At 57.6% G+C, this 12,297-nt stretch overlaps 1 protein-coding gene across 5 annotated transcripts in view; it reads left to right on the forward strand.

Annotated features, from left to right (window-relative positions):
* The window catches only part of SPIRE2 (spire type actin nucleation factor 2), a 27,594-nt gene extending 15,581 nt beyond the window's left edge, over positions 1-12,013 (forward strand). For 3 of the 5 annotated variants that reach the window (XM_039846580.1, XM_039846576.1, XM_039846579.1), the window contains exons 4-15: positions 722-802; positions 909-1,073; positions 1,494-1,580; positions 1,742-1,865; positions 1,941-2,110; positions 2,692-2,881; positions 3,814-3,935; positions 6,208-6,342; positions 6,455-6,522; positions 10,046-10,073; positions 10,829-11,028; positions 11,234-12,013. In XM_039846580.1, coding sequence (XP_039702514.1) covers positions 722-802; positions 909-1,073; positions 1,494-1,580; positions 1,742-1,865; positions 1,941-2,110; positions 2,692-2,881; positions 3,814-3,935; positions 6,208-6,342; positions 6,455-6,522; positions 10,046-10,073; positions 10,829-11,028; positions 11,234-11,456 — 1,593 coding nt within the window. In that variant the 3' untranslated portion in view covers positions 11,457-12,013. The remainder of the gene's footprint in view (positions 1-721; positions 803-908; positions 1,074-1,493; positions 1,581-1,741; positions 1,866-1,940; positions 2,111-2,691; positions 2,882-3,813; positions 3,936-6,207; positions 6,343-6,454; positions 6,523-10,045; positions 10,074-10,828; positions 11,029-11,233) is intronic. The other 2 variants (XM_039846578.1, XM_039846577.1) reach the window with 2 other exon arrangements.
* The last annotated feature ends 284 nt before the right edge of the window (positions 12,014-12,297 follow it).

A 12,297-nucleotide genomic window follows, 5' to 3' on the forward strand; every position in this document is an offset into this window, starting at 1 on the left:
CAACCCTCCCTCCCTCCATCCATTATTATTCATCTGTCTTCCCATCCTCCATTTATCATTCATCTATTCATTCATTCAATCAACCAACACTGGAGACCTAGCATGTGTCACACACTATGCTAGGACCCAGGAATACTAAGGTGAGGAAAAAACAATCAGAAAATGTGGTCGTGGCCTCATGGAGCAATAGTCCAGACAACAACTAAAGAAGCAGGTAGATGTGAAACAGCAGGTGGAGTCAAGTGCAGAGCAGTGGCCATGGGTGTTCTCGGGGGTGGGTGCGTGTGGCCCAGGAGAAGGGGCTGGGGCAGGCGTTCCTCGGGAAGCGCCCTGTGCGCCGAGGTCTGGAGGAGAACGCTCTGCGGGTGAGGGAGACCAGCCTCCGTGCCTGCCCTGCCACCCTTGGGGTCCTGGCGCCCCACCAGGGTGTGTGGGCCAGGTGAGGAGGCTGTGTGGGTGCCATGCTCACACCCCTGCCCTTGCCCAGGAGAGGCGGCCTGAGATGGCCGATGGGACAGCAGTGTCCCGTGTGGATCCAAGGCTGCTGGTGTAGTTTCCCCAGGCACCTTTCTGAGCCCCAAAGCCTTGGCCAAAGGGACCCCTTGTCCCTGTTGCGGCTGCTGGAATTGCAGCCCATGTGGCAGGGGGTATTCAGATGGACGACGGGCAGGGTGCCCACATCCCTCAGCTGCCATTTCGCCACCTTCTTCTGGACTGACAGATGCTGCAGAAGCTTCGGGAGGATGAGCCGCAGGCGGAGCAGCCCCAGGCGGAGCTGGACAACCTGGGGCATGCGGACTGGGTAAGAGCGGCCCCAGCCCGGACGCGGGGAGCCCGTGCCTGCTGGGCCTGGGCCTGGGCCTGGACCCCTCCCGGGGCTGAGGGCCATTTGCATCTCGTCGGGCTAGGCCCGCCTCTGGGTCCAGCTCATGCGGGAGCTCCGCCACGGGGTGAAGCTGAAGAAGGTGCAGGAGCAGGAGTTCAACCCGCTGCCCACCGAGTTCCAGCTGACTCCCTTCGAGATGCTCATGCAGGACATCCGTGCCAGGAACTACAAGCTGCGCAAGGTCATGGTGAGCTGGGCAGACGCCCCCGCCTCCCTCCCGCCGCGGCTCTGCATCCCTGACCCGTGTGCTGGTCCAGCGGAGCCACATCCGGGCCACAGTGTGACGAGGGCAGGAGGGGGCAGGCAGGGCTCCGAGGCCGTGGGGTGTCCCGTGAATGCTCGCGTAGCCCCGCGCTGGCATGGCCCTCAGAATGTTAAATGCGCAAGTTCGTTTTGTTCTTGTGATGACCTGTGAGGTGGGCGCCATCGGCCCCATTTCCACGTGGAGCATCTGAGAGTCAGGGCAGCTGCTGGTGGTGCCAGGTCCCGGGGGCCACACTGGGCAGCCTCTGAAAGGGAGGCTGGCGTGACGGCCAGGCTGAGGGGCCCTGCGGCCCCAGCGGACGGCCATGGGGTCTCAGGCTCTGCCTCCCCACCCTCCTCACAGGTGGATGGGGACATCCCTCCTAGGGTGAAGAAGGATGCCCATGAGCTCATCCTGGACTTTATCCGCTCCCGGCCCCCCCTGAAGCAGGTACTGCTCCATGTCTCCCCCTTCCCGCTCCCCACGAAAGGGCAGCCCAGCGGTTCTGCTGGGGGAGCTGCCCGGGCTCTGTCCTGGGCTGGACTCCCATCTGCTCCCTGCTGCGGTGGGCCGGGTCTGGCGCCCCCTACCGTGCTGCCACGCCCCTGCAGGTCTCCGAGCGGAGGCTCCGCCCCGTACCCCAGAAGCAGAGGACCCTGCACGAGAAGATCTTGGAGGAGATCAAGCAGGAGCGGAGGCTGCGCCCAGTGGGGGCCGAACGCTGGGGCGGCCGGGGTGAGCGAGTGACGCCCTCCCTCGCCCGCCCCCCCTCAGTTCCCGGCGCCCCCCTCACCTCCTTGCCTCTCCCAGAGTTCGGCTCTCTGCCCTGCATCCTCAACGCCTGCTCTGGGGACGTCAAGTCCACTTCCTGCATCAACCTGTCCACCACGGATGCGGGAAGCGGCGCCTCACGCCCGCGGCCCCGGGTCCTGCTCAAAGCGCCCACCTTGGCAGAGATGGAGGAGATGAACACGTCTGAGGTCAGAGCCCACAGGAGAGGCCGGGGGTCGGGGACGAGGACGTGAGAAACAGCTGCGTGGGGCCCACTGCACGGGCCTCCGGTGGTGCCGGCCTGTGAAGCCGGTGGCCTGCTATGGGGCTGGGCCTGCCCTGGGGGCGAGCATGGGGGCTCCAGGACCCTCCCCTGTCTCGGGGGCTCCGAGCCCTGTGCCCCTAGCACCGGAAAGGCTGAAATGGAGCTGTCGGGCTTCCTGGGGCTGGGAGCGGGCGCCCCCTGGTGGGCGTGGAAAGCTCCCGTCCCAGCGCGGCCTCCCGCCTTGTCCTGGCTGCCCTCTGAGCCGGGAGCACCAGGGCGGTGGCCATCTCAGGGGGCTCTGCCTGACACCAGACCTGTCCTCCCTGTACTGCCTGGAGGCTGCAGGGAAGGCTTTGGTTTGGTGGGGGGGCACTTGCCTTCCACTGTCCAGAGGACCGGCTGGGCAGTGGGTGGAGGATGGCCCGGTGGCCTCCGTGGACCCAGCAGCACCGCGTGTCCTGCGCCTTGGCCCGGGCATGGGCAGGCAGAGTGGTTAGGGTCGGGCTGGGTCTGGTGTGTCCGCAGGAGGAAGAGTCCCCATGCGGGGAGGTGACACTGAAGCGAGACCGCTCTTTCTCAGAGCACGACCTTGACCAGCTCCGGAGCGAAGCGCTTGCAGGCCTGCAGCCGGCCACTCAGCCCCCCGGAGGCTCGGAGCCACGTCGGGTCCGTGCGGGCAGCATGCACGCCTGGAGGCCCTGCGCCCAGGAGCCGGGCAAGTGCTGCCTCACCCCGTCTTCCTTGCCGCTGTCCTGTGGGTGCAGAGCCCCTTGCCTTCCCGAGGGTACAGAGCTCGTCCTGCACAAGGGTGCCTAACGTTCAAGCCCAGACGGCCCTCATCACCTCGGGCAGGCACACCCCACTTCTCCAACTTGAAAGTGTCTTTACTAGACTCGTAGTCCATATTTACTGTAAACATATTTTAAAACTGTTCAAAAATTCCCACAATCCTCTTATAGAGATAATCACTGTTAACATGCTGGTATATAGCAGCAAGCTGGGTGGGTGGGGAGATGGACAGGTGGCAGTTGGAGGATGGGGGACAGAGGGACAGATGGACAGATGGATGACCGACAGAGCCTTCTAGTTTTTCTTCGTTTGTTTCTGTCCATGGAGATGCGTCCATTCCACTCCAGGCCCCCTGCCTGGTGGTCCAGGGAGTGGGCTCTGGGGCTGCACTGCTTGAGGTCCAGTGTAGGCTGCGCCCCTCACCGGTCCTGTGATTCGTATCCTGTTGGAGCCTCACTCTCCTGACCCGTCGAGCAGGACGGAGCACCGTGCACACAGCAGTTCTCCGGTGTAAAGTGCAGGGCGTGGGGCCAGCAGAGCAGGAAGGTGCCACGTGGCCGGCACCGCCTGTGGTTTGCTTGGCCTGCACTGCAGCCGCCGTGGGGCTCCCGCTGTTGGCTCGTTTGTGGGCCTCAGACCCCTTCAGGGGTCCCTAAGGCTTGCTGCATTGCATTGGCCCCTGGCGTGGGTGACACGCTCTCCACGTGACCTCTGCCTGGTTAACCCACCCCCGAACACCATGAAACCCCCGCTGTCCCCTGCCGCCTGGCAGGCCGTCTCACTCGTCCCCCGGGCACCGCCCCCCACACTAGCATTCTGCCCGGTCGTCCTGACAAGGCCTCCGTGCTCTTCCTCCAGGCTTCTCCCCTGTGAGCGTCCAGTCCCAGCCTGACCCCAGCTCCTCCCAACATGGTGACTTGGGCTCAGCAGAAGACAGGCCAGAGGCCTCTGTGGCCCCAGACACCAGTCACCTGTGGCTGGTGAGTGAGGGAAGCATTGCCATCCGGGGTGGCTGGGGTGGGGGTGCCTCCTGAGCACACACTGTCACCCTCCTCAGTACCAGGCTCCATCCACAGCCTTCAGTGGGGCTGCTGGGTCTGCACTTGAGCCTCTGCGTCTGGGAGGCTGGTCTGTGCTGCCGCCTTCTGGGCCTTTTGGGCACTGCGGCCCCCGGGACAGAAGGACCTTGCTCAGAGGACACCTGTGTCTGATCTTCTCAGCCCCAGCTCTCTGGCTTAGGCAGGGGACAGACCCGGGCGCCCTGTGCCTCCAAGGCTTCGTGATGTCATGGGAGAGCAGTTCCATCGGGTCGAGGCCTGGGCTCCGGTCTCGACTCTGCCACTGCACAGCTTACCCTCTCTGCCGTGAAACTGTCTGACTTGTGATTGTGTAGAGCTGACACTTGTTGGTACTTCAGGGGCGCACTTGGAACTGAGTGCTGGTGTGGGACCATAGTGAGGGTGCCGGGGAGCCACTAGGCACCTTGCCAGCACGTGGAGAGCTGTCGGTGGCATGGTCTTTGTCGTCATTTCCTCAAAGTTTAATCAGGAAGCTCAAATGAGAGACGTTAAAATGCTCTGGGGAGGGTCAGTGCTGCACAGACACGAGGAGGGTCGCTGCTGATCCCCAGCTACATGCAACGCCTGCCTTTTGAGTGCTGTGCTTGTCATCACTGCTGCATGGACAATCGCCCCGAACTCAGCAGCTTAAAACAGCAAGCTGTTATCATCTCACGCTAAGGGTTCGGAACCCCGAGGTGGCTCGGCAGGGTGGCCCAGCTCAGTCCCCTCGAGGGGTTGCAGCTGGAGTGTCAGCCAGCGCTGCCATCTCATCTGGAGGCTCAGGGGGCTGCAGGGCCCTCCCAAGGCGGGAGAGCTGTGGGCAGCGGTCTCCGCTCCGCCCCACGTGGACCCTCCATGGGCAGCCTGAGTGTCCTCACAATATGGTGGCTGGTCCCCCAGAGCACATGGCCAGGCAGAGGCCACAGTGTCTTTACGACCAAGTCTCTGAAATGACACTGTCATTTTCATCTTAATCTGTTCATTAAAATTGAGTCACTAAGTCTATTCTCTGGGGACCACTTCTTGAAGAGAAATATATCGAGGAATGGGGGACATATTTTAAAGTGACAAGTCCCATGGTGTCAGTCCCAGGTCTTGAGAGGGCTTTCTGAGAGGTCTGGCTGTCAAACCTCGGCAGACCCCAGTGGCCTCGTCCCCAGTCTGAGCACATGCTCAGGGCCCAGTCCCAGGAACAGCCTGCTGGCCCCTTTGCACCCAACATAAGATCTCTTGGCCAAGTTTGCTGTTAGTGTAGTATCTGTAGGGTGTTGCTCAAATACAAACAGCATCACCAAGCCATTGGAAGTAGACATCAGAAGCCGGAGGACCTGATGCTTCAGGCCAGAGTGGAGAACTGTCCCCAGGGTCACACAGTAGGATGTACTCAGCAACCCTGCACAGGGTAATCCACGGAAAATCGGAAACAGGACTCCTGTCATCGTGGCATGCTCCCACTGCCTCATCTCAGTCGCTCAGTTCCGCCTTGGTGCTGGGCATGGCGCTGACGGACCTCCACATTCCCTCGATGGGGCCGAAGGACAGCCGCACTTTGCTGAGGAGGAGCTGAGGCTTCAAGAAGCCACGTTCTAAGCTGGGCTCTAAGGGACGGGAATTGTACTCACCGTGATGGCCCAAAGGGTGGGTGGTGACGACAAGTCGGACACGTGCTACCTGCAGGCGGGCACACTCAGCCCCCTGAGCGGTGAGCACTGAGTGAGGCAGGTACAGGAGGGTCCCAGGGCCCTCAGCTGCCGGGGAGGAGGTTCTTGGAGGAGGGGCGCTGGACCTGGGGACCCTGTTTGGTTCTGGTTGGCTGAGGTGTGTGTGTGCAGGTGGGGGACAAGGCAGGAGGCGGACATGCAGGTCTGGGAGCACTGTAAACAGGATGAGCCGAAGGCTCGCATGAACAGTGTGGTTGTCCAGGGGCCAAGGCCGGCCGAACAGCTGGGCAGGGCGAGGCCATGGAGCTCTGCCCACAGCAGCAAGACCCCTCACGGAGGCCGTGGGGCTCGTGGGGCCCCAGGCGTGGTGAGGTGAGGGCCAGGGCATTTTAGGAAGTGCTGAGCCTGGGTAGACTGAGGCCAGGCAGAAGGCGTGGTCGTCGGGTGCGGGGAGGGGCTCGTGGAGAGGCTCCCGGAAGGTCTTGCACCTGAGCCTGGAATGGGCACCAACCCCTGGACCCTCCCGCCAGGAGTTCAGCCACCCCGTGGAGAGCCTTGCTCTGACGGTGGAGGAGGTGATGGACGTGCGCCGGGTGCTGGTGAAGGCCGAGATGGAGAAGTTTCTGCAGAACAAGGAGCTCTTCAATAGCCTGAAGAAGGGGAAGGTGAGGCGGCCCGGCCCCGCGGCCTGCCCTCTCTGCGGGAGTCCGGCTGCGGGCGGGGCTGGGCCTGGCGAGGTGCGGACAAGACTGGCCTCTAGCAAGGCCTTTCTTACAGATCTGCTGCTGCTGCCGGACCAAGTTCCCGCTGTTCTCCTGGCCGCCGACCTGTCTCTTCTGCAAGAGGTGAGCCTTCTGCAAACAGCTTGGCTGTCAATTAAGGGAAGGACGAGGTAAGGAGCCTCTAGGACAGCACTGTCCAGCAGAACCTCCTGTCATATCATGCATCATGGCTCATGCAACTAAGGAACAGAATTTTTAATTTAATGTAATTTAATTTTAATAGCTAAGGGGCTCCTACTTTCAGCCAAGGTGGGGTAACAGGCACCTTCCACCTGAAATAACCAAAAAAAAATGAGAATAAAAACAAAAGGCAACAAGCATGGAACAATGCCTTTGAGGACAGTGGACATCAGGCGACAAACGGCAGGAAGGTGGGTGAGCCCTGTGGCTGCCTCCAGGCATGAGCTGAGGGCCCAGGGAGACCAGGGCAGCTGGAGCCCATGCAGACTTCCAGAGAGAGCCTCAGAGATGTGCTGTGGGTCCCCCGAGAGTTCAGCGGGGTATCGGTCAGCATGTACCTGCAAGCAAAGTACTGAAAGCCGGAAAAATCACCCTGAAGCAGGGACTGGCAGATGCCATGGGCCACAAATGGCTCATTGCCTGTTTTATGGGGACACAGACTCACCTATTTATTTATGTCGTTCATTTTGCCACACCTAAAGCATTTACCAAATCACCCTTTACAGAAAAAATTTACTGACGCTGTCCTAAAGGTTCAAAGGAATAGTGACAGGGATGGTATCTGCTCCCACCAGCCACAGTGGGAATGTAACTCATGGCTACTGAGTGGAAGACACAGAACATCTTGCCTCACTAGTGGGGAGTAAGTATGTAACCTGAGCATTGCTCCAGACCTAACAAATCACAAAAGCAAGACCTGAAACGACCGAACTGTTCCCGAGCATGTTAACTGCTTCCCAGAACAGAGCTCAAGAACAAGAATAAAAATATCCAGCACCCAGCAAGATAACAGCAGGCACATTGAGAAGCAGGAAGACATGACCCACGATGAGGAACTCGGTCAAAATCAGCCAGAACTGAAGCAGATGTGAGAATTAGCAGATGAGGACAGTGAAAGCTTTGGACTGCATATGTTCAGAAAGTTCTGAGAGACCTGGAAGATACAAAGAAGACACAGATCAGACTTCTAGACATGAACACTGGAGTGTTTGGGATGACATTTACTCCGGGTGATATTAATGGCAGGTTAGACATCCAGAACAACATGCAGAAGAAAAGGTCAGTGAACTCTAAGACGTAGCGATAGAAACTATACAAATACCAAGAAAAGACAGAATTCTAAAAATGAAAAAGGTGTCGTGAGTTATGGGATAATGTCAAGAAACCTTATTTTTAACATCTCCAAAGGAGAAGCGGTGCACAAAGAACGCATTTAAAGAAATAAGCTAGAAAAGTTTTAAAATTTGATGAGAAATATAAACCCACAAGAAGCTCAATGAGTCCCAAGTAAAAAGAAACATGAATAAAATCACACCAAGGCACATATTAATCAAAATCAGTGATAAAGAAAAATTCTTAAAATCGGCCAGTACACAAAGACATGATATGTGCAGAGGACAGACAGAGGTGACTGCAGACTTTTCATCAAAAGGAGGCAAGCAGGAAGACAGTGGAACATCCCCCAAGCGCTGAAAGAATTCATATCCAGCAAGTATATGTTTCAGAAACAGAGACACAACTAAAAACATTTCCAGAAATACAAAAGCCAGCAGACTCACACTACCACAAAGGTTAAACAAGCTCCTTCACATAGAAGGAAAGTGACACCACGTGGGAATCTGAATCCACACAAAAGACTGAAGAGTGACAGAAGCAGCAACTACTTAGACAAACATGACGTTATTTTCTTATAACTCTTTAAAAGGTAAACCAACAACTAGCACCCAACAACAACAAAAAATTCAGTGTCTGGCATCCAAAGATTACCAAGCTTGTAAAAAAATTTAATAACAACGTATGTTGAGGCTTAGAACATATCTGTAAATAAAAAGTTATCGTAACGACAGCATCAAGGCCAGGGAGCGGGGGACATCAGAAATGTACAATTGCGAGTTTCTTATCCTCTGCACGAAGTGGTAAATATTACTCGAAGGTAGACTGCGATAGGCTAAAGACACATACTGTAAGCCCAAAAGCAACCACTAAAATAACAAAATGGAGGACTAGCTTATAAGTGAGTGAAGAAGGTAAAATGAAATCATACGCTACTTCGTTAATACAGAAGTCAGAAAAAGGAAAAGGGAACGAGAACAAGTAGGACCACAAGAAAACAAACAGCAAGATGATGGACTTAAACCCAACGGTTTCAATAATCGCATTAACTATAAATGGTCTGAACAACATAGTTAAAAGGCAGAGTTTCCAAGACTGATCCTGGAAAGCAAGATGATCTGCTACCTACAAGGCATGTACTTTAACTAAAAAGACACCACCCGGTTAACAGGAGGGTGGAGGAAGATGACACCGTGCCGACACTGTGCCGACACCGCGTAAAGAGAGCTCGAGTCACTACGTTCACATCACAGGAAGCAGATTGCGAGCAGAGGCTGTTACCAGAGGAGACGGGGGAAACACCGAACCTGACAACAGAGATTCAAAACCTACGGAGCAAAAACAGATGAGGCTGCAGGGAAAACAGGGAAATCCGCAATTACAACGAGAGATTCCAATACTCTTTTCTCAACAATTGATAAAACTCGTAGACAGGAAAAAAGCTAAGGATGTGGAAGATCTGAACCACACTATCGACCATCTTGATCTAATTGACATTTATACATGGAAGAAACAGCAGCAGAATACACAGACATTCACCAAAATATTCCATATTCTGGGTCAGAAAACAAGTCTCAAAAATGTAAACGGACTCAAGTCACACAAAGTCTGTTCCCTGACCACAGTGCAATAAAATTAACTCAGGTTTGTTGATGACAGATGAATCGTGGGACATCCACGCAAGAGAACATGGCTCTTGTTTTAAGAAATGAACTTGGACAACGTGTATTAATGTGGAGAAGAGCTCTTGGTGCATTTTGCTTATTTTTATTTTAAACGCGCGCTTTTGTTAGTATGTGCTTCCATAGGGAGCGTGAAGGCTGCATCACTAGCGGCTGCATCACTAGCGGCTGCATCAGGGTGGGCTTTAGGGGAGCAGAGCGTCTTTGTCTAAGTCACAGTTATATTGTTCGGATTTTTACAAGAAGGTATTTACTTTTGAAACCAGGTGTGGGGAATAAAAAAATGTGCATTGCTGCTCAAAGCTGAGCCCCTCGACCAGGGCCCCTCTGGCTAGATGGCACTCTTTGGTGGGAAGTGGGCACACCCCAGCATGGAGGCCGGGGGACATCCTGCGAAGGAGCCAGGACGGTCAGAAGCGGACCAGATGTAGAACTGAGTGAAGGAAAAGTGAGATTCTAGAGTAAGATGGAAGCAAAATGCCGAAGTAGCCAGGAGCCAGCGCAGGGCAGGGACCGACTGGCCTGGCAACCGTGCTGGGGACACGGAGGCCACAGGCAGCTGTCTCCGTGGCCTCGTCACAGCTGACGCTCCTCCCTTTTTTCCCTTCCAGAGCCGTCTGTACTTCCTGTAGCATAAAGGTGAGGATCACTTGGCGTCCGAGTGAGGCCCCCAGGTGTCTCAGGTGTCCTACTGCCTGATGGCTTGTCCAGGAGTGGCGGGTGGCAGGGTGGCACGGGGCTCTGCCGCCTCCTGTGAGACCACCCCACCCTCACTAGTCACTTGTCAGTCACCTCCTCCCTCTGGGCAGGATCCCTTCCTACACATCACGAGGTTGTGCAGGTTTTAGCCCCTTGTAGGTGGCCTTCCTTAGCATTCCTTATCGGGATGGTTCCAAGAAACCCCTCCCGTCCCCTCTACAAGTCCCACCCCCTCAACGCCACGACATCCCGGAGAGGCCTTTAGAGCAGTGTGGGTGTCTGCGTACCCACACATACACTGAGATAAGTGGCTCATGACGGTTAGACGTGTGTCACCCCATTGTGCCTCAGCCCAGAAACCAGAATCTGCTTTAGAGGGATTTCCGGCACCGCTGTTTTCAAACCCTTCGCAGCCTGTCACTGGGCGGGGGACGGATCTACCCCTCTCCCCCGTCAGCGGCGAGCCTCCCGCACGTGTCTAGGGTGCTGCCAGGAGGCCTCCAGGAGTGGCTGCGGGGAAGGAGGCACGCGCACTCAGACCGGGCACGCAGGGCGTCCGGTGAGCCCTCAGGGGCAAAGGGTGGCCTCCAGGCTTGCCCCTGCTGCCACACGACCCAGGGCAGGCGTGGTCCCCGGGGGTGCATGCCTGGACTGTGTCTGTGGGTGCCTGTGTCCACGTGTCCTCTGTATTGTAGATGAAGATGCCTTCTAAGAAGCTTGCACACATACCTGTCTACACGCTGGGCTTTGAGAGTCCGCAGAGGACGTCAACCGCCAGAAGCGTGCCAGCACGGAGAGGTGGCTTCCAGTGCGTCCCCGTGCTCTCTGCTGGCGTGTGCAGGGGCGGCTTAGTGGCTGGGATGCCCCCAGGAAACAAATCCAACGCAGTTTTGAGGCACAGCAACCTGGGGGGTCCTGGGGACTGAGCAGTATGAGACGGAAAGCGAGCGGGTGGCCGGGGCCCAGGCCCCCTCTCCAGGAACAGCTGGCGCCAGGTGCATTTTGTCCAGCACGTTCACTCCAAAGCCTGGACGCCTGATGCAGGGTGGGGGAGTGGACGGGGGCCGAGGGCGGCCCCTGACGGCCCTTCCCCCCATCAGGTCCCTGCAGGGGCCGCCGTGGCGCGGCGTGGAGGAGGAGTTCCCGCACATGTACGCCCATGGCCGCATGCTGAAAGACGTCTGCAGTGACTGCACCAGCTTCGTGGCCGACGTTGTGTGCTCCAGCCGCAGGAGTGTGGACGCCCTCAATGCCACCCCTCGGCGGGCCCGCCAGACCCAGTCCCTCTACGTCCCCAACACCTGGACTCTCGACTTCAAGTGACAGCCCTCGGGAGCCAGGCCAGGCCTGACGCGGGCGGGGAGCTCACGGTCCAGGCACAGCGGCGCTGCCGGCCACCCTCCTGAGTGCGCATGAACACGCACAGCCGCGGACATGTTTATGGGACGTACACACAGCCTACATATTTATATACGAGTTCCCGGCCCGAGTCCCCCCGGGGTCAGGCTGACTTCCAGGACTCTCCCTAGGGAGGCTGTTTCCTCTCAGGATCCTCGGTGGGGGGTGGGGGGGTGGAACAGGACAGGAAGGAAAGCAGGTGGGAGGCAGAGCAGAGGAGGTGGGCTCGGGAGGCCCTGCCCTGGTGTTTGGGTGCACGTCCAGGCGGGGATGAGGGGCCTCGGTCCCCGGGGACTGCCTGAGTGGGCTGACAGTCTCCCAGGCAGATATTGCACAGCCATCCCCTTGGGAGGTCTGAGGCCACGCCCACTCCATGCCCGATGTTCGCGCCCTTCAATGCTTTCGGTCCCGTACCGGGAGGAGCCCTGTAAAAGTGTATTCACAGCCACTCTTGGCCTAATAAAGGGGCTCTCCGTCTCCCGCCTGAGGTGTGAACCAAGGACCCCTGGCCACAGCAGAGGGTGTGTCCTGCAAGGGCGAAGCTGGGCTCGGAGGGGCCTCCTGCACCCTGGTGCACGGTCGGGGTGCCTACCGTGGGACCTAGGTCACTGCCACCCCCTCTGCCCAACTTCGCGGTCTGGCTACAGAGTTGCAGTGGAACACCTGCCAGCTTGGGGGACCCTCTGTTCCCCAGGCAGACAGCTGCTGTGGGGCTTGCAGGTGGGGCAGCTCCACCCGGTCTTCAGGAGCACAGGGGGCCCTGCCT

Source organism: Pteropus medius, unplaced genomic scaffold (assembly GCF_902729225.1).
Source record: "Pteropus medius unplaced genomic scaffold, Ma_sr-lr_union100, whole genome shotgun sequence".
Taxonomy (NCBI): Eukaryota; Metazoa; Chordata; class Mammalia; order Chiroptera; family Pteropodidae; genus Pteropus; species Pteropus medius.